The sequence below is a fragment of the Chiloscyllium plagiosum genome, unplaced genomic scaffold (genome assembly GCF_037043375.1).
Source record: "Chiloscyllium plagiosum isolate Xiang-an unplaced genomic scaffold, Cpla_swu_hap1 HiC_scaffold_9, whole genome shotgun sequence".
NCBI classification, from domain to species: Eukaryota; Metazoa; Chordata; class Chondrichthyes; order Orectolobiformes; family Hemiscylliidae; genus Chiloscyllium; species Chiloscyllium plagiosum.
In genome coordinates, this window is record NW_028270147.1 from 17386242 (window position 1) to 17409327 (window position 23086).

Below are 23086 nucleotides of genomic sequence, written 5' to 3' on the forward strand. Positions count from 1 at the left end.
TTGGTAAAGGCATACACTAGTTCAGTGAGGATTCACAATATAAATACAACAGCCAAGCTGTTTTTTGACTGGCCTTGTGCTTTATTCAAGATGGCTTCTAGTCTTGATCAGCATTACCAGCTTAAAACAAACCTTGAACTCCAAAAAAAGCACAATCGTTCCCTTCAATTGGCATGTCCAACATTAGCTCAACTACCTTTCCATTACTAGGCATGAAAGAAAAAAGTGTCTATATGCAAGAATCCGCTTCAGATACTACTCTCCAAAGCACTACTGATCAGTTTTTACACTTCAAGGGACAAGCCAGAGCCACGGACTATTGGATCTCATCAAGTTCTGGTCACCTCATAGGTTTTCTGCAAATTCAGTGAAGTAGACATTTTCAGAACAGGAGAATACACAATCTCATATTTTATGCAAAGTTAGTAGATGCACCCTGCATTAAGGATAACCCCACATGGAAGCACAATCTCAAATAATAAGCAAATGTTACTATTCAAAAGGCCTGTTTTGTTTACATCAACAGCATTCTTCTGATTTCTACTAAGCATATGCTGCTTGCTTGCCCCTACTGAATAACCTAAAAAAGGTAATGATCAATTTAATTTGAGTTTTTTTTTGCTTCAAGTCAAAGTACTACACACTGGCAACAAGAAAGAACATGGAGCTAAAGAAAAGTTATACTGTCAGTTCTGATAACATGACAGTGCTGTTCTCATGTGATCTCACATTAAACAGCATGGATAGTGCATGATTTTCTTAAACTAATGGGGCTGGAATTGCATTATAGCTATACAGGTAACAGAAGTTCACATTCTGCAAATAACAGTCTGAATTCTACTATCATATTAAATCAATTTGTGTTGAAGAAACATGTGGCAGAACTGACTGTACAGAGTAACCAACATTGGCTCAGGAAGAACTTGGACTGTATTCTAGAAGAGAAGTTTGGTTGAAATTCAGAGTGCAGAGGGTGAAAGGCTAGTAGGATAAAGTTGGGAAAGATGAGTACAAAGGTGTCATGCTGCATAAATATAATGGAATCGTTAGGTTGACATGGAGTAGGAGCAGAGGCTGGTAATGTTTGAGGTGGAAGTAAATGGAGAACATGGTTCACTCAATGAAAATAGTTCTGACCATGGATACTTAAATGATCATTATTCTATTCCATTATTTTAAATTTCTTGCACAGATGAGCACAGGTTTCATGGAAGAAATAAAACAGCACTTGGCAGATATGAAATTTATGAAACAGTTAATTTGCTTTATTTCTGTACAAATGTCAACTACCACTTGAATTGAACTACTCCTTCAATAAGTCATTAATGTGTAAGCATGCCACTTAAGGAGCTTTGAGTAACATGCATGATTTTTTTTCACTGATATAAATGGAATTGCTCCTTTAGAAAATCTTCAAGACAAACTCAAGTGTTATATTTAAACACTTTGAAACCATTATACAATTTTCTCTTCCTTAAAATAAATACACTAATTCCTTACACAAATAACATCTCCAAAAAAAGTTCAAATAACTATTTAACTAAATAACCAGAAGCTATCTTGAATACCTCAAACTATTTGCTGATTGTGATTTCAAAGCTCAACAACCACTCTTGTCATACTAAGTACCAATTCTGAGGTTCAAGAAGTCAATGTAGATACAAAAGCAAAGAAAAAAATGGTAATTTATTTAAGATGACATCAAGCATCTTTCCAAACCTGAATATGGGTATGTCAAATTACACCAAAAAACTAAAATGAGCCAGTCTGTCATTGATCAGCCTTTCACAACACAATATCCCCAATTTTCACTTTATATACAAATTATCTGGTTAAGTATAAATTTGCAAATATACAAATTAGCTGGCAAGTACAAACAACCTTGAAATTCAGCTTTGGAATGTACGTGCGATATTCTGATAGTGTAGCCATCTGCTGTCACGTAGTTTCACTGGTTCTCAGCTGTGTTCTTCACTTGAGCTGGTTTCAAAAATCAGGAGGCCAAATTAACTTGAAAAATTTTACATTGGGGAATGCTTAATTTTATTTAAAACAAATTATTGCGCATATTGCAAAGTAGGCTGGTTCCATTTACAACTGGGGTAGTTTGTCAACCGGAGTATCAAATTTAAATTCAGCAGGGAAGAGGTCAGCAGCTCGCGGATAGATGAGTCTGTAGGACTGCCTAATTGTGACATCAGCTACCCCAGCAATGTCTCCAATCTCTGGAGGAGGAAAAAAAAACAAGTATCAGTAAGGTTCAGAATTCACTAGAAGTTCAATAAACACAGCCAAAAGAACAGGGATGACGAGCCATGAAACCCATGCCCTGGACTTGTGAATATCAGCTGCCAAGAATTTCTACAAAACATTTCCAAATATCAGATACTTAGGAGACTAGTTCAAATGATTTCAAAAAAGGGAGAAAATAAAACAACTGCATCAGTAAATGCTATATTTAACTTGGGGCAGAAAATAAAATAATCAGACCCTTGTATTCTCATCATTATCTCACTACAGCAGACAATAGGCCACGATCAAAGTGGAATTCTCACCACTTCATTAAGCAAGCATTAATTTATTGAAGTGATCTAGTGTTTTAAGCAATTCAACATGGAGAAGGCTTCATCCTACTGAATGCATACAGAGTGAGTCACTGTTCAATAAGTGGAACTTTTATCTGTATTTAACTTTCCAGTTTCCCACTTTATGGTCAAGTCAAACAGTACAGCCAAATACACTATCAATGTCTCATTAGAACACTGACTAGTCTTCCATTAAGTGCTTGCTTTCCACTGCAAGGCAAATCAAGTTCCTCTGAGCCCACATCCAGTGATCACGTCCCTCAAAATGTGAAGTGGTTTCTCTATTTACAGCAATTCTAACATTAACTACTTTTATAAACATTATCAGTCAAGTCTGTAGAGCTAAATGATTCCTGTCTCCTCAGCGTCTGTGCAGTTACGAATTAATCTTATATTCAACACTTTGTTTTAACCTTTGAAACTAAATATCTACATCAACCTCCCAGACTCCTACATACCTGCATAGTTATCTAACTTCTATACCATAAATAAACACAGCAAGCATGAATGCATATAGAAGCATGCACCATTAATGTAGTGTATACCACTTACAAGATGCACTTCATCAACTCACCAAGGCTCCTTCAACAGCACCTTCAAAACCAACAACCCCTACCATCTCAGAGGACAACCCAGCAAATACAGAGGAACACCACACTCTGCAAGCTGACTTGCAACTATACTCCCATTCCTTCACTGTCACTGATCATAATTCCAGAACTCCCCTCAACAGCACTGCTGGTCATCCTGGGCAAGATGATTGCTGTGGTTTGAGGCTATGGCTCACTTGCATCTTGTCAAGTGCAATTAGGGGTTGACAATAAATACTGGGGCAGCAAGTAATGGCCATATATTGTGAACCTATTACAAAGAATTCTCTCCGTTCCCAAGAACATTGTTTATCGACAAAGAGTCATGCCTGTCCAAGTACTTTTAAACAACCTGCTTAGACATGTTATGAAACACCTCTGCATCATAAGACCACTAATCATGCCTGTATATTTGTGCAGCTTGGTCAAGCAGACCAACATAACTGTTTAGGAAAGAAAGCTAGATTTATTTTCTGCAGCTCAATATTTGGCTGGACAATTTATATAAAATGTATAGTTGTATAAGTTTTTTTTATATAAAAAGTCCAAATCAAGATGATTCTTAGGAGCAGCACAAATACCTTTTTGTGTTCTTTTGTCAGCTGAAGCTTGCGATGCCATATAAATAGCTGCTGCAGCTACTGAAATAGGGCTTCTACCAGGCACCAAATCCAGTTCCACAGCTTTCCTCGCAATGTGCGTTGCAGCCATTTGCACTTGTTTAGGCAATCCCAAGTTTGAACAGAACCTGGACATAAAATCTCCTGTAGTAATTAGATCCACACTGGTCTCCAGAGCTTTCAGAATCAATTTGAAGCAACGGCCTATTTCCTTTTTTGGAATCCTGGACACTGCACATATTTCTAATAGAGGAGAAAAAAACATTAGGTTTGAAACATGTATGGACCAACTGAAAGCATAGACACTTAACTCCAGAGATTCAGGTTGGATAAGTGTGTTAAATGATTCTCTAGATGCAAGTTCAGGTTACTTCAATTAACCAGAACTGTCCTAACACCTGGATGATGCTGTCATCAGTTCATCCACCCTACTCAAACTGAGCTACTGGCAACAAACCAAGAGGATATTATGGCACAGATAGCTTCACTCATTTATAATAAGCCACACAATTTTTTTTAATACATTTTGACAAACAACATTAAATAACACAAGTGTTACTGCATGACAGCGTGTAATGTATCCCTCCAGAATACAATGTTTGTTAAATTGACAAGCATAATCATAAGTGCTCCAATTCAAAGTCACTGAAAGATCAAACCATAACAAAAACCTACTTGTTAGGTTGCCAGTTAACTCAGCCAACACTACACAATTTTCCATTGGACTGGGAAAGCTGAAGTTATCTGCCAGAGTCAGACTAACAACATTGAATTGCTCTTTGATTTTTTTTATTATTTGCACCTATGATTTTAAACAAGTTTTACACCCAACACGAATTCAGATTTCCATTCCATCTCCTCTCCCAACCACCATGATACATGCTTAGAGAGTAACCGATAATCAGTGCAGTTAACAAGCAATGTTAAAGATCTTAATAAAGTACCATTTCCAATCTTAAAGAGACAATATTCCAAGATATGGCCATATCTGACAAACAATTTTGTTATATCACTTAGTCAAAACATAAAAATCCTGAATAAAGAAATCTCAGCGTTGTTCTAATTTGGAATGAACTTTACCTCCCATTCTCGAGGTAAGCCTGTGTTATGGAATGGAAAATTCTCTTTTAACACTTACACTGACAAAGTAAATACAAATTAAAGACAATATGGAATTAAGTGTTGAGGAAAGCTCTCTTATGCACTATTCAAATACCATTTAGATAAATTCCACTGAACACCATTGCAAAACTGCCAGCAAGTGCTAAATGAACGAACATTTTGTTGTGTAGACACATACCTACTGAGGACTGGATTGAGATGGCTCAAAATGATTTCACTTAGGGCCCTTACAGAGAACAGACTCCTATCCCATCTTTCTGGATTTAAATCCAGGTCCTAGAGGTGAAAGAACAATGTTAACTCAGACCACCACCCACATCCCTTCAGTTTTGGCCAGGTGTAAGAAAAAAAATGGACAAGGTAGGTCAATAAAAAAATCCTACCAATTTGTCCTTGCTGCCCAGCCTTGCACTATGTACCTCAAGGAGAGGTCACAAACTGTACTCAATAGTATATCCTGCTGGTTCAAGAGTCTTTTGGTTTGCAGAGAAAACGGACTTGATGTGCCTTTCCTCATGACAAACCTTAAACTATAAGAGTGAAAGACTCAAATATTGCAAGTAATTTCTCACATCATTTTCAGCCTTGGCTCAGTGCCAACATTCTTACTAATGTGCTATACTGTTGGAACAGCCGTCTTTCAAATTGGCTGTTGAAATGAAATTCAATCTTCTATCTTAGACGAATGCAAAATATGCCTTAACACTATTCAAACATGAAGACCTATGATCATGAACAACAATTGCACTGCCACAACATGTTATCTCCTCAAATGCCTCGCAATTAGTGAGGATTACATTGTTTGCAGGTTGGCTGCTGTGTTTTTCTATATTACAACAGTGATTACATTGCACTTCACTCTGAAATACCAAGGAGGTGAAAGACACTGTCAAAATGCAGATTATTCTTTGTGGAAAAAAAACTTAGTTATTAACTGTTACAGGTTAGTATTTCAGCAGACGTTAAAATTTACCATTTTAAATAGTTTTTTTGGACGTAGCACGACAGCCCAATGTTGCATTTAATGCTCATCCTCAGTTCATCTGAAAATTATATTACTAGGCTTTCCTGAACAATCTCAATTCTGCTAATGATAATATCCTGCAATGTCGCTGGGCAATGAACTCCAGGATTAATTAGCTAGCTATAACGGAGAAATTCTGACAAGTTGTCAGGATTGTGTACAACTTCAAAGGTGGTAAGATTTGGCCATGTTACTGCCTTTCTTAAATGCTCAAAGGGGAAGTGTTATCCAATAAACTTAGTTGCAGCATATTCTGGGGATAATATGAATTGCTGGCAAAGTATTGCTGCAAGCGATAAAATTATTGATTAAATCACCAAAACTGCTTCACCCCAAATACTTTAAAAGATTCTTTCATGAAATGTGGGTTCCATTTGTCAAGCATTTGTTCGACAAACCTGGTGACCCCTAAACTGAATGGGTTGCTCAGCCATTTGAAAGCACAGTTAAAAGGCAACCACATTGTGAATTTAGTATCACATCTAGGCCAGACCAGGTAAGACAACAGAATTCCTTCCTTAAAAGTATGTTAATGAACCATACAGATTTTGACAACTGATGATCAGTTTCTGATCACCATAACCAAAACTAGCTTTAAGTTCCAGATTTATCCAGTGAATTTAAATTACATCAACTGCCATGAACCCATGCATAGGCTGGATTTCTTAATTATTTATTCACGCCACCATACCACATCTCACGCTGTTGAATAGCTGAATTGCTAAACACATGAACCAGTGTGATCAGCTGCACCATTCCAGATTACATCAGATTCTTGGCTTGAACCCTGTAGATGGTTAAGAGATTTTGCTGGATAAGGAGCAATACTTTCACAACCAGAGTTGTGGTGGTTCAGCCAGTTGAGTTGCTAGTCAGAGAAGAGTGAATAGGTTCTCTCTAGTTAAAGATCATTACCGACACTTACAACTTTAAAATTTGTCACTTGTCACACCAAGTTAAATGTTATCCTTGTTCTGCTACAAGCAAGTGTGGGCTTCTTTACGAATGCAGTTGTGAATGAATCTGATATAGAAATCATGAACACTCCCACTCATGACCTTATGATAGAGGGAAAAACATGAACAAACAGGTGAATTTGGTAGTTTGAAAACCCTTCATTGATAGGTTTCAGCTTCGAGCAATCACAAATACCTTCTTTTTTGATAGTTATAGCTCCAGTCACTGGAGTTTCCCCATTCACTGCCATAATCAGACAATTGCTACCTTGATGTTGAGCACAGTTATACTCGCACCCTGCCTATCATTCAGCTCGTGTCCATGGCTAGGTCAAAGTTACTAATTAAAACTAGTAACACCAACTTCAGTTATCAACAGCAATAATTACTAATGACCTGAATAAAAAAACCTTGACAATAACTAAAATTAATTTTATAAGATTCAGTTGAAAACAGTGCTATAGGATTTGGTATTAATTGTAGGCCCTCTTACCTTTGAATGTTCGTGGTACACCTTCTTGTCTACAGGCAATGTACAAACAGGCAGAAGCAATGGCATCATTACTCCTTCCCTTTAGGCTTTTTTGTTCATACACTTGTTTAAATAAGTTATTCGTTCGATCCTAGTAAGTGAAATGAAAGACAATTTGATTAAATTCAGACCAATTACAAGTTTTATGCTTCCATTACCGATTTAATGAAGCAACACCATGATAAAACAAATATAACATGAACTTACAACAATATTTCTGGGGAGATTTATCCTGTCAGACATATTACTGATTTCCTTGAATGCATTCATCATTGCTCGATCAGAACTACTCATAGTCCGACGATTTTGATATTTTGCATTTCCAAATTCATCAAAACTTGCTGATCCAGTACCCTGTAAAGAAATATGAAGCAAATAATGTTGTTGACTGAAACAAACATGCTATCTACAGCAATTACAAACTGCAGCACTTTCTTTTAAAAAAACTAAATCCACTACATAAAGCATAAACCATAAACAAAATATGAAATATTGATCTAAGATCTACTAAAAATGAACTTTACATCAGTTTCCATAATTCACTTCTAAAACACCGTCACAAAAGGTCATTACTCAAATCAAAAGGTAAACTTGTTAGTTTTTACTTTCATGTATTAATATACATTCCATTACCTGCTCATTGCTCTTAACTACCAAATCTCCTTTCCTACATTTTAAAACCTGTTGATTCAGGAATATCCTGGATCACTGTTCAAACAAAGCAGAGTTTGGACTGTAACAATCCATGTATTAGTTGCTAAAATAAAAAATAGCAAGCAACACATTAATTTTCATTGGACCACAACCTCTATGGGTATTATTTAGAAACTGGAGGAGAAAGTGAGGTCTGCAGATGCTGGAGATCAAAGTTGAAACTTTATTGCTGGAACAGCACAGCAGGTCAGGCAGCATCCAGGGAACAGGAGGTTTCCTGAAGAAGGGCCTGTGCCCGAAACGTCGAATCTCCTGTTCCCTGGATGCTGCCTGACCTGCTGTGCTGTTCCAGCAATAAAGTTTCAACTTATTTAGAAACTGGTCAACCTACATCAGCCAATCCTTACTGTACATCTTTTCTGTACACAAAGATAAACATTTTTAAAAATTTAGGAAGTCATTCCCCCAACATTCCAAGTGATTTATAATATCAGCACAATTCCATCCAGTTTGTTTAGCTTTCATTTATTTTTCAACCACCCTATCAAGTTAGTTTTCATAGTCTCCTCCAACACCTCTTATCACAAACAAGTGTTGTCACACAAATTTTGCAAGATGTAAGTTGTGGCAGTCTTTAACACAAGTTTGGACAAATGAAGTAAATGGACAAATATGCAGATGCAGTACAATGTGGATAAATACTAGGTCACCCACTTAGGTAGCAAAAACAGCCAGTACAGGAGCAGGGGTGCCTTGCTACAGCTGTATAGGGCATTGGTAGAACACACTTGCAGTAATCTATACAGCTAGCAGAGGAAGAATGTTCTGGCTATTGAACGAGTGCAAAAAAGGTTTACGAGATAGATTCCTTGGATGGCAAGACTGATGTACAGAGCTGAGAGTGCGCAGGAAGCTGTACTGGTTAGGACTAAGTTTATTAGAACTTACAAAAATGAGGGGGGAAATCACATACAAATCTTCATGAATTATAATAAGTTTAGACAGAATAGACACGGAGGATGTTCTTGATGGCCAGAAGCCCCAGTTTCAGGATAGAGGCAGGCCCTTTAAGACAGATAATGACAAGGCATTTCTTCACCTAGAGAGCAGTGGCTTGTGGAACTCGGTCACAAAACTATTGAGGCAAAAACTTTGAAGACTTTCAAGAAAGTTCTTAGGACTAAAAGGATCAAAAGATATGGGGATAAAATAGGAACAGGGAACCAAGTCGGATGATCAACCACGATCATATTGAATGGTGAAGCAGGGTCAAAGGGCTGAATGGCCTATTCCTACTCAGATATTTTGTGTTGCTAATGTAAAATAACAAAACTAAGAGGCGGCGGCCGTATGGATTACTGGAAAAATAAAATCACTGGACTTGAAACAGAGGTTTCAATAAAAGGAATTGGTGAGCAATCTGGTAGCAGCCACCATTTCAAACCAGTTAAGTTAAACCATTTTATGTCAGACAAAGACAACTAAAGCCTATCAAATTAAAGAATGGAACCTATACATTCAGAAAAGTGAAGCTTAGAAAAGATAAGTCCCAAGGAATCTTATATTTCTTTAAATAAAAAAAACTACTTGATTAGCTATCTTGTAACACGAATTGTTCAATAGGAATTGTTTTCTTATGCAACTGTTTTTAGTTTTGTACACCTGGTCTTTTGCTTAAGCCACACTCCTACCTTTCCAATCATAGTCGACAAATCACCGCCATTTAGGAGTGGATTCTGGGCATCACCAACTCTAGATGGATCTTTTGTTGCTTTGTCATTGCTAAATGTCCGCCACTCTGAGCCGACATCTATAACTCTATCACCTGTAAAAAGAGATGGGCATGATGACTAATAGGGAAATATAACTTTAAAATTACATGAAATAAAACAAACTGTACATTCTAAGAGTCATACTGACAAACTATACAAATTATTTACTCCTTTCCTGAACATACATTGTAACAATTTTAACTGAAGCCCTTATTAAAATTATCTAGTGTTAGAGATGAACCTGTGGTTGAGATAGCCTACTTTGCTCTCTAAATACTACCTTTCTTAGAGCCAAAGTTAGAGCTGTTTTCAGATAAATTTAAACTGGAGCAGGAATAAGCCATATAGGCTTGAATGACAGTACACTGCCATTCAATAAGATTGTAGCTGATGTTCTACCTCTGTTCCACTTTCCTCAGAGTCCAACCAAAGCTGGATTAGAAGCAAAATAATAATTGAGTCGTCATGTAAGAGCAATTCTGCTCCCACTTTCAAGTCAAATTCTATCTTTACTTTCACTGAACTTCTGCACTTGACGGATACAGGGGTGAGGGTATCAGGAGGAGATTATTTAAGTATAAATTGCAGCATAAGAATTGATACTTAAAATATGAAAATGAGGAAAACAGGTTTTATTTCAAGCCAGAAAGTAATAATGAACAGCAAGCAATCATGGGCTTTAGCTTTTTATCATGTGCAGTCTGTGCATTTTATAAATTTACCTTCACTTTTGATAGGAAGAATCAATTCAGACAGTCGTCATATCATAAATTATTACAACTTGATAAATGAATGCATAAACAAAGGTACTTCAAGGGACTTGTAATTTAATCTACTACTTTGTTTGGGCTGACTCCCATTCTTCCTAAGGAGTACTCATCCAAAATGGAGACATTCACATTGTTTGTTGTATCTATTAACTTGTTAATAGCATCTCAATTGTTCAGCTTACTTTGGTAAAATAGCTGTACCAGGCCAGATCTGATGTAGGCCAAATTGCAGACCACTTACTAATATTACACACAGGTGGGAAACTGGATTAGATTGAACAATTCCAATGTAAGGCTGAGTACTGGCACAGACATGGGTAAAATAGTCTCATTCACTGCCAGGATATCAATACTTCTACAAAAATAGTACAGATTGTGTCAGAATCACACCAAGAAAGATCCAAATCATTTTTGATCTCTCCTGCCAGTGAGAAAAATGTTCCTTGTAATTTGCTATCCAGTCATGAGGTGGCAAGAAACTCAGACAAACAACTTGAACAGAAGAGATACAACTAAAGGGGAACACGACTACAAGTACACTTGGCCAATTACATTCACACAAATGTTACCAAACACACTATGCAGTGGAGAATTTGCAAATTAAGAATCATAGTAACCAGTTAATTACGCAAGAATTGAATTCCAATGTAATTTGGATTTATCCCACTGCAAACAAAATCTTAAAATCTCTAATGTGGCAGGGCCATCACAGGCAGGCCAGCATTTGTTCTCCATCACCATAGTCATTAATGCCTTCAACAGCTTTCCCTCTACCCGCCTGGTAATTTCAACATCAACTTGAGATAAAAAGCAAGCCAAGATTTTTGTAGTGCTAGTACAACACATTCATTTGGAACACTTCCAAAAAAATGATTTTAGATTCAGGATAAACAAAATCAAAAAAGCAACAAGGGAAAAGATTTTTAAAAATGTAGATAAAAACAAGAGTTTTGACTAAAACATGCTTGAAAAAAAAAATCAAACCATACACAGCAAAAAGCAACCACCGAAAATATAGCATAAGTTAAAGCTTTTCATTTAGCAATCAGACATAGGATGCAAGTGAAAGGCAGGAGGTTTGTGGGAATTTAAGAAAACCCTTTTCACCCAGAGGGAGGGAAGGTATCTGGGAAGGGTAGTTGTAGGCAGAAAACCTTGCAAATTTTAAACATTTATTGAACAAGCAACCAAACTATCACAACTTTCAAGGCTATGGGTATAGTGGGTAGTAATATATTTTTGGCAGTACATAGAACCAAAGGGCTCTGCCTAATGATTCAAGGACATCTAAGAGCACTGAACATAATTTAAAAAAAAACAGTCCAATAAGGAAGTGCTCTTATGCAATTTGTTTTCTTTTAGCTATCAGTATTTATTGCCCATCCCTCAATGCCCTTGAACTGAGCTGCTTGCCAGAGCTCTTTTAGGGGCAGTGAAAGTCAATTACATTTCTGTGGGTTGAAGTCACATGTAGGTAAGGTCAGAAGATTTATTTCACTATTTATGACAATAGTTATATGGTTGCCATTAGAATTTTCTTAAATTGAAATTTCACAAGCTAGCACTGCGAGATTTAAACTCTCATCACCAGGAGAGCAGACCAGGACTCTGGATTATTAGTTCACTGAAATTACTACTGTGCTACCATCTACCCATCAATGCAGTGCCAAAAAGCTAGCATTTAAACCTTTTAATCTGAAGCTGTAAAATTGATATGTTTGTCTATATTGATAAACTACAAAAGATATGAACAGCCTAAAATTATAAAATATGCCTAAATCAAATCTTCTGATTATTCTTTGCAACTAATATAGTCGTTATCACCACCCATTAAACTTAAGGGCCACAGGGTGGCTCAGTAAGTAGCATTGCTGCACCTCAGCGCCAGGAACCAAGGTTCAATTCTAACCTCAGGTGTCTGTCTATGTGGAGTTTGCACGCTTCTCCATGTCCGTCGGTTCCGCCGGGTGCTCCGGTCCCCCCCCCCCCCCCAAATAGTCCAAAGATGTGCAGATTAGGTGGAGTGGCTGTGCTAAATTTCCCATAATGTCTGGGCATGTGTAGGCTAGGTGGATTAGCCATTATAATTCTGAGTTTGTGGAGTTTTGGGGGCATGTAATGCCATTTACAAGTTCGCTGATGACACCACTATAGTCGGTCGAATCTCAGATGGCGACGAAAGACTACAGACAGGAGGTTGGAAAACCTGGAAAAATGGTGCATGAGAACAACCTAGCTCTCAATGCCAGCAAAACCAAGAAACTCATTACTGACTTTCGGCAGTTTGTTACTCATGCCCCCCTACACATTAATAGCACAGAGGTGGAACGAGTGGAGAGTGTCAAGCTCCTGCAAGTGGTCATCCACAACAATCTTTCTTGGACTGTTCATGTGGACACACTGGTTGCAAAGGCCGAACAACGTCTCTTCTTCCTCAAGCAGCTAAGGAAATTTGGCATGACGGCAAATATCCTTGCCAACATTGCAGTGTGCCATCAAGAGCATTCTGTCTGGATGTATCACTACTTTGTATGCCAACTGTACCATTCAAGATCGGAGATGGTTACAGAGAGTAGTGAACTCGGTCCAGACAATCACAAAGGCTAACCTCCCATCTACAGAATCCATCTATCAGGCCCGCTGTCAAGGAACGGCCGCCAGCATTCTGAAAGATCCATCCCACCCTGGCAATGCTTTTCTACAACCTCTACCATCGGGAGAAGGTACAGAAGTGTGAACACACGCACCAGCCGGTTTCGAAACAATTTCTACCCTATTGTTAGAATACTGAATGGACTCATACTCTTAACATTCGACTGTACCTGTGTTTTTGTTTTTGCCGCTGTTTACCTATTATTTACTTATCTATGCTACTTAACTCTGATCTGCCTGTACTGCTCGCAAGACAAAGCTCTTCACTGTGCCTCAGTACATGTGACAATAAATTCAGTTCAATTCAATTCAATGTCACAGGGAGGGGGTCTGACTGTGATGCTCCTTGGAAGATTGGTGTAGATTTGATGGGCCAAATGGCCTCCATTTGCACTGTAGGGATTCTATGCTGGATGTGGACAGTTTTGAAGATGAAAAAGGTGAGGTTCAAAGAAAGAAGAACACCAAAATAGTCGACTCGTAGGTGTCAAAAGCCAAATAAGAGTTGAGGTTGAATGGCAATCAGCTTGACTTAGGGTCAAAACGACAGGTTTCCATAGTCTAGTTCAGTCACAAACAATGGCTGGAGAGAGGTGGAGTCAGTGGCTTGGTAATACAGTTTGTGGTGAGAGCTGAAGCCAGTTGCTTCGGCCCTGCCAAATTTTTAGTTAAAAAATCTCTGCAGGGTAATCAAATGAAGAGATGACAATAAGGCAGAACTGATTGCTGTCAGTTTACATGTGGAATCTGATGTTGGGTGTTTGGATGAAGCTACTGAGAAATGAGAAATAAGGATAAATATATCAGGAAGGGTGTGGGTAACAGCACAGAGGAAAAAAAATGGCAATTAATTTATCTTGAAAGGAGGGGAATGATATTCATTCTACCAAGACTGTGCAAACAGTCAATATTGAAAGAAAACAGTAGCTCATGTGTGATATTAAATTTGCTAGACTTACACTGCACATGTTTAGATTTATACTTATGTAAAACAGCAAGCTATATGTGCAAAAAGTCTTATTGACCTTAAAACTTTTAAATCAATTTCTCAAATGAAGCATGAGCATTGTATGAAAATTGTGACAAAGAAACACCAGGTATGTCGAGGAAATAACATCCTTCTAAAATTTGGTAAACAAATACATCTTTGGACCACTAGCAGCAATAATTCCTAGATAATTCCAAGACTAAACAGTTCAGGGCAGAAACTTGGCTGCTGGTCAACAAATGATGTGTAGCTTAGACACCACACATCCTAGTCTGCATGTATAAATAGCAACATACCAGGGCGATTGACAATGAACAACTCAACAGTGCATGAAAAAGAAAGGAACTGTTTGTTACTTTAGAGAAGTTCTTATTTTCATCAAACAGCCTCAATTTCAAATAGCAATCAATGCATTGTGATACAAAACAGAAACGAACACATACATACAGATAAATTTTATGTAATACACAGATGAATGTAAGTAACAGAAATATTTCTGTATTTACCTACTACCAGCCCACATTCAGGGCAGATCATATCACCAGCACGGTAATCTTCCACCAATATGGCATCTGGATGGTTTGGACATTGTACTCTGGGCAATGGATCCCCACTAAAACAAAGAAAAAAATCCAAGACTTAATAAAGAACTTAAATAATTACCTACCTTTAGATTTTAGATTAGATTCCCTACAGTGTGGAAACAGGCCCTTTGGCCCAACAAGTCCACACCAACATCCATGACTGATGCACCTAACATACACATCCCCGAACACTATAGGCAATTTAGCATGACCAATTCACCTTACCTGCACATCATTGGGACTGTGGAAGGGATCAGGAGCACCAGGAGGAAACCCACGCACACATGGGGAGAATGTGCAAACTCCACACAGTCACCCAAAGCTGGAATCAAACCCGGGTCCCTAGCAGTAGGAGGCAGCAGTGATAACCAGTGAGTTCACTCAGGCCCAAGCTTGCTGCCCTCTTCTAGTATCACAAAGCTGTTGATTTTATCTCAAACATTTCCCAAGAACCCAATGGATCCCTGCACACTTCCAAATCTAAGCTCTTAAGTTGTCAATGATCCACGTTCCAATGAGTCATGCCTATATTAGCCTAGCCCAAATCCCAATTCTAATGTTCCCTGCCTTAACCTCTCCTCTAAGAAGTTGCTTTAAATCTACCTCAGAGGAAAGTATTGGTCCCTTAATTACTGCGTTTGATAATGCTCCTGGAAATCACTGACAGGTTTAACTATGTTAAAGGCACTACATAATACAAAGATCTGTATTGTAATAATATTTAATAATAAAACATGCTAATGAGCCATCATAAAAATAGGTTATGAATTTTCAGAAGAAAAGACAAAGTTTAAAGAGGTACATCTAAAATGGCAAGGGGACTGGACAAAACTGCTCCTTTAATGCCCAGCAGTTTCAAAAATGAAAGACACCCCTGAACAATTCACTTTGTTAATCCACAGTCGGTCACATTTGATTGGCTTGCAGGTGGTATGCTACAATTATATTCTCACGTTGTATATTTTTAAGTCAATGCCAATATGTCAAAATCCTGGCTTGTTGAAAACACAAGTATTACTTCAATTTTTAAAATAAGTAAACTAAATCTAATGATTAAATCTGATTTAGAAAACAAAAGCACACATTCTTACCTTCAGTCATGTAAATAGCATACCCAATGATTGTCAAAATATGCTTTGATCATACAAAGATACAACCACTTAAAATGAGTACTGTTTGTCAATAACATTTTCACCTCATGTGATGACACTTCCAATACAGTACACCATACCTCTTCAGAGCTAATTGAATCCTCTATCAATACTGTGATCACTATTCCTCATCAAGCCCCTTCTATGTCATCCGAATACCCCTATAACCAAGAATGTGTCCTCTTCTTCAATTCACTTTGAAGTAACAGTCAACTCAAATGTGCCTAAGATCATGCTTCTGAAACCATCCCATCTGAATGAAAAGCCCTAAGTTCTTTTGATTTTTATGACTCTGATCTTTACATGTCTGGAATTAATCTCATGGCCTTTTTGTGCTTTGCTTCCAGCAAGGAAAGGTGGATGCATGATTTGAGAAGTGGTCATACAAGAAAATCATGAGACTTGGTTTCAACCTTCTGCCTTGTATTCGACTGTTCTAACTTTGCAATTCAACAATTGATGAACATCTGGTTTAAGGCCTCTGTATTAATGTTGCTCACTTTGTCATTAACCATTCTAAACAATACATTGTGATCTACACTGACCTTTACCCATTCCTTTGTCTGCCCAACTATTTTTTTTCTCTCTCTCTCTCTCTGGACTCCATCTCCACTTATCATTTACTCCTCCCCTCTTTCAGATTGAAGATCTGGATCCCCCCCCCCCAATCTGGGGGGGTGGGGGGGTCTCTGTTCCACGATCGGTCACTACATACTCACAATCGGTCTGGTTCTTTAAGACTTCACCCTTTATTTCTTCATGCGGCCGGGCACAGATCATCCAGAAACACAGAAGTTACACACTTGCGTATTCCTCAGAGTAGCTGTGCACATGGCTTAAAACAAAGACATTTTTATACTTTTCTTAAAGTAAGGTATAGGCTAAGATTGCAAAGTACATTCAGACAATTACCAATCAATATACAATATGGCTTAATTTGACTGTTACTTGGTCCAACGATGTTTCCTGGGAACTAACTTTGTCTTGCAACATTCAGGCCTTCATTATCTCACTAACCAAGTCACTGCACCTGCATTTGAAGGTCAGTTCGCATGGCCAGTAATGTCTTATCTAGTCTGGTTATTTCTATGCTGTAAAGGAAGAATGATCTGTTAATCTCTATTGAAGCAGACTGAGGTTAGTCAATTATGCAGCTATAGCAGAATTAAAAGCCATTTATGCAGCTTTTAGCAGAATTGCTAATTTGAAGCCTAGAAGCCATTTTGTCATGTTATTTGCATTGAGAAGCCATTTTATTGCCACCTAAGTTAAGAGTATCTGTTAAGCAGTTGTTCTTGACAACAACTGGTTACCTCTGTCTGTATTCAGGTTTCAGATCCTCAGGAAATCTGAACCTGAAACTTTAACTGTGCTTTATCTCCACAAATGCTGCCAGATCTGCCAAGTTTTACCAGTAATTTCCATTTTTGTCACTGTTCACGGTGAACAGATTGAATATTTAAGGTGGCAATGGGATGCTATTCACAGTGTTGTGTCCTGGATGGTGTTGCAGCTACAGAAAAATGCATAATATTGCATCACACCACTCAATTGTGTCCTGAAGTAAATGGCAAGCCTTTGGGGAATCAGGATGATAGTTACTTGCCATACTCCTGAACTGCTCTCATATCCATAGTACATATGATACTGCTGAATGCTAATGGGATAGGATTAGATTCTTTGTTGGAGATGAGCAAACTTTTTTTTTTAAAAAAACAGAATCCCTATAGGTCCTTCAGCCCAACAAATCAACATCGACCCTTCAAAGAGCATCACACCGAAACCCATTCCCCTACATTTACCCCTGACTACTGCACCTAACCTACACATCCATGAACTCTGTGGGACAATATATCATGGCCAATGCATCTAATCTGCACATTTTTGGACTGTGGGAGGAAATCGGGGCACACAGAGGAAACCCATGCAGACATGGGGAAAATGTGCAAACTCCATACAGACAGTTGCCAGAGGCTGGAATTGAACCCAGGTCCCTGGTGCTGTGAGGCAGCAGGGCTAACCACTGAGCCAATGTTATTTGCTGCACTAGTACAGACTCCATTCAGTATTAGAGGAGTCATGAATGGATGTGCAGTACCAGTGAAAGTCTCAATTTCAGAACTCAATGGAGGGAAAGGTCACTTACAAAACACCGAAATGTTGGACCTTGAACACCTCACTGAAGAACGTTTGCAACAATATTCTGGGGTGGAAATGATTGGCGCTGAGCAACCACAACCATCTTTCTTCATATCAGGCCCTATTCTATTTTGTTAACTGGAGGAACACCTCCCCCACAGAGTTTCACAGGTTTCAGTTTCCCAGGGCTCAACAGGGTCAACCACACAGAGCCCTAAATGGCCGATCCCTGATTCTGGAGACACTGGTCATCAGGAACATCTTTACTGTTTACTCTGTCTAATCCTGTTTAAACTTTAGTTCTCAAGGACATAGCTGCTAAAAACAAAAAATAGAAATTTCTGAAAAAGCTCGGGTCTGGCAGCATCTGTGAAGAGAAATCAGTTAATGTTTCAGGTCGAGTGACTCTTCCTTAGAGTATTGCTGCTAGACTGGATGCGTGGTAGATGGTAAGGTTGCCTTTGCAGAGTCAACTGGGCAGAGCATTCTAGATTGTCCCATAAGTGTAATCATTAATTTTAGCTACCGTACCTGCTGTCCTTTTATCCAAACCATTTAAATAAATAGCAATTTAAATAATTCACTTCTAATAACTATCGCAGAGTTTAAGAACACATTTACTCCATAGATTAAGCTTTTCCAGCTTGCAGCATAGATCCAAAATACACTTCCAACAACTGAAACCCTGTAAAAATTTGTACTTCCAGCATAATTTCCCCTTTCAGTTCTATTCTAAGTATCACATAGTTAAAACGAATAAGGAGGAACTGGGTAAATCGAAACACGCCACTTTCTCAATGCGTTGAATAGTTTCAGACTGAAAGATTTCATTGTTGTTTTGTTCAAATAATCTTTCATATTTGAAGATCAGGGGAATTCTACCTGGTGTCCTGACCAATCATTACCATCTTGGGCATTCTACTTGGAAACGTAGGTTCTGATCTGGCAAAAATTTATTACTCAACCAACATCGTTGTCATATTGCCATTTGTGAGGTTTCTCAGACAAACGTGCTGTCATATTTCCTACGTTACAAGAGATTCTACATTTAATAAGATACTAAGTTCCAAAACAACTTCATTTGAGAATGTGTACAGGGTATAAGCAAGCAGAGAAAGTTAAATTCTGAGTTGTGTGAAATAAGAGGTTCAGCTGAGCATGACTCAGGTCAGATAAGAATTTACACTTAACAATGGAGTGCTGCAGACAAGGATAATGGGTTTACAAGGTGGAAAAACATTCATTATGTCGAGCCATTTAACAAGATGAGGTAGCATTCAGTATTCAATGTCAGTTAACAAGGGGAAAAGTATTTATTGTATGAATCCGTTTAACAAGGTTAAAAACATTCAATGAGATCAAAGGGCTTGATTGTAAGTGTCACCCAATTACTACAGACATTGCCTTGTGTAGATACTCTTGCCTGTAAAATTATTACATTATGCATTAAGAAACTGCTTGTCGAGAGAAGACAGAGAACCGAAATAAAGATGGAGGAGGTAAACCATACTGTGTCTGAGTGTTTTGCTTCGACTGAGGGGGGGGGGGGGGGCAAAACGATAGAGAAAACTTATTTTTAAAATTAGCATTCTTTAAAATATTGCTAAGTCACCTGGTCCAGGTAGAATGCAGCTGACATTGCTGAAGGAAGTAACAGTAGAAATAGCAGAGACAGTCACAATCTTTCACACTGTATTAAATACAGTTGAGGGACTATGATTTTTAATATTAAACTCCAATATTCAAAAGGAGGGAGAAGATTAAACCAGGAAATAATAGGTCTGTGCTAATTGATAAAATAAACTTTTATTCTAAAAGGTAAGTGTTAATCAAACTAAGCCAACACAGATTTGTTATGGACACATGAATAAGGAACAAAAATGGGGCATTCAGTCCATTGGACCTGCTCTGCCATTCAGTAAGATCACAGCTGATCTGATTATAAACTCAACTGTATGTATCTACATATCACAGAAACTTTCATCCCCTTGTAATCAAAAATCTAAATACATTTGAGATAGAAGTAATGATTCTGCATCCACTCGAGGAAAGGAATTACAAAGACTCAAACCTCAGGGGAAGAAAAATTGTTTCCTCCTCTGTCCGGGCCCCTCATTCTAGATTCTCCTAAAAGTACCATCAGCAAATTCAGTTACCACATCTGCAGTCCCTTTATCCAAACTATTCAATCAACTGTAAAGAGTTAACACCTCAGCACCAATCTGTGGTACATCACTCATAACATCCTGCCAGCTGGAAAAAGATCCACTGGTTCTTATTCCTCACTTGCTAGTCAGTCGATCTTCTATGTGTGTCAATGTTACAATCGACACCATAATCTGGGATTTTCAATTGTTCGATTATGAACAGTTACAAATGCAATCCCATATAGGAATGTATTAGTTATAATTTTAAAGACTGACTACAACTCCTCCTCATGCTTATGAACTATTGCATATTGCCCTGCACCGTGTTCCACCTTACATACAAACGGACTCAAGAAAGGAACTGGTTTACAATCTGAATCTCTTCAATAGTCTTCCCAAATGCCTTTTGGAAATACGACTACAACAGTCCCCCCATACCCACTGGTGATACATTCCAAGATCAATCACAGATGCTCAAAACCACAGATAGTAGCAAATCCTGTCATTTAAATGGGACATTTACCTCCCCAGCAACCCCCCCCCCCCCCACCACCCCCAAATCCCTGGTTCTGGAACGTTCCATGTAATGTTTTCAGGCCGCAGTAAACCATGGAAACAAATTCTGCAGATATGGGGGTCCTACTGTACAACATATCCAGTGGTCCCTCTTTATATACAGCACATGTTACTGCTTCAAAGGTAAAAAGGCAAATGGGTTTGCCAAACCCCTGCAAATTATTTGAGGACAGTAACAGACCTTCCTTTTGTTTTTTTTTTAAATAAATGACCCAGACTGAGTTTAGGGAGCAGCTCAAAGTTTGAGAAGATTTGTAGCTCAGGTGCTCGTTGTTGTGGTTCTGTTCGCCGAGCTGGGAATTTGTGTTGCAGACGTTTCGTCCCCTGTCTAGGTGACATCCTCAGTGCTTGGGAGCCTCCTGTGAAGCGCTTGAGAGATCTTTCCTCCGGCATTTGTAGTGGTTTGAATCTGCCGCTTCCGGTTGTCAGTTCCAGCTGTCTGCTGCAGTGGTCGGTATATTGGGTCCAGATCGATGTGCTTATTGACTGAATCTGTGGATGAGTGCCATGCCTCTAGGAATTCCCTGGCTATTCTGTTTGGCTTGTCCTATAATTGCTATCCTTAGTAGCCAGCTATCCTTAGTAGCCACACATGCAGATGTCAAGCAACATGAATTCGGCTGGGACAACACTACTATTATAGGACAAGCCAAACAGAGAACAAACAGCCAGGGAATTCCTAGAGGCATGGCACTCATCCACAGATTCAATCAATAAGCACATCGACCTGGACCCAATATACCGGCCACTGCAGCAGACAGCTGGAACTGACAACCGGAAGCGGCAGATTCAAACCACTACAAATGCCGGAGGAAAGATCACAGAAGCACTTCACAGGAGGCTCCCAAGCACTGAGGATGTCACCTAGACAAGGGACGAAATGTCTGCAACACAAATTCCCAGCTCGACTAACAGAACGACAACATTAGGGAGCAGCATCATAAAATTTGCAGTGGACGTAAAGTGTGGCAAAGTAGTAGATGACGATGAACCTAATGGTAGTCTTTATCATGGAAAAAAAAGATGGTGAAATGGACAGAAGTATGGCCAAATGAGTTAAACATGAAGGTGAACTGTTGCACACTGACCAACGGAGGAAGGGTAAATGACAGGATTTTGAAAAATCAATGGCCAACGAGACACTTTGACACCAAAGTAAATAAATCCATAAAAGTGGTTGAAAAGGTATGGTTAGTTGAACTCATACAAGGGGAATAGACTAAAGACAAAAAAAAACTGGTTTATTAAAAAACCACTGGTCACAACTCAGTGGGTATTACAGCAAATCTTTGCTTATGGAGTCTGTACCGTCAAAACTATACTATCTACATTAATGCTACTTTCCCACACTTGGCTGATAGCTTTGAATGTTATGACACTTCAAGCGTTCATCCAAGTGTTTTTTTTTAAAAAAGGGCTGTGTTCACCCAGTTCCACTAACCTCCCAGGCAATAAAAAACAAATTTACTTTACTGCAGAGGCAATCCCCCTCTGAAGTATGGTCCAGATATAGTGTCAAATCTAAATTTAGTTTGCACTATATATCAGTAATTAAAGCAAAAGCACTGTTCCAGCTACATCATATGGGACTGCAACAACTGGACATAAGAAAACATTAACTAAGCTCTGCAACTGAACACGTTACTACTTGCAGGCTTCATTTCTAGTGAATACAAATCATACCAGTACTGCACAGGATGGAATTATCCCAAGAGAAATAAACTAGCTCAGCACGTTGGAGATTCAACGCATGACATTTCTGGTTAGTAGGCGTAAAGTGAGCCATTATATATTTACATCTTGTCAACCCAAACCACGTTACAAACATACAAAAACAGAACAGGACAAAGTGGCTCATCAGGATTTACAAACATCACTAATACCAGCCACATCTCCACCCTACATAAATAAATTCAAGCTCCTTTCCAAATTCTGACATCCAATCACCATACTGTCTTCTTTACATAAGAATCTCATACAATAATTATTCTTTTAAATTGTCAAACCCCACCTAATACAAGATTCAATCTTAAGCGCTCACTGCCTCATTTTTCTGAGACTATCCCTTTTAACAGTACCTAATACTGAATATCTGTTTGAGGAATAGCCACAGGAAACTTCTGAACTACTTCCTTGACAGTCATCCATCTGACTAATCCTGCTGCGTAATTACTTCTCTAAATCTACTAGTTATCCAAGTGTGTCTCTTGTATTCCTTAAATAA

At 38.4% G+C, this 23086-nt stretch overlaps 1 protein-coding gene across 1 annotated transcript in view; it reads right to left on the reverse strand.

Moving 5' to 3' along the window:
• Window positions 1-1667: 1667 nt before the first annotated feature.
• The window catches only part of gtf2b (general transcription factor IIB), a 33569-nt gene continuing 12150 nt past the window's right edge, over window positions 1668-23086 (reverse strand). Inside the window, exons 2-7 of the mRNA XM_043698733.2 lie at window positions 14772-14878; window positions 9775-9908; window positions 7637-7783; window positions 7391-7520; window positions 3757-4038; window positions 1668-2225 (exon numbers count right to left, since the gene is read on the reverse strand). Coding sequence (XP_043554668.1) covers window positions 2092-2225; window positions 3757-4038; window positions 7391-7520; window positions 7637-7783; window positions 9775-9908; window positions 14772-14878 — 934 coding nt within the window. The 3' untranslated portion in view covers window positions 1668-2091. The remainder of the gene's footprint in view (window positions 2226-3756; window positions 4039-7390; window positions 7521-7636; window positions 7784-9774; window positions 9909-14771; window positions 14879-23086) is intronic.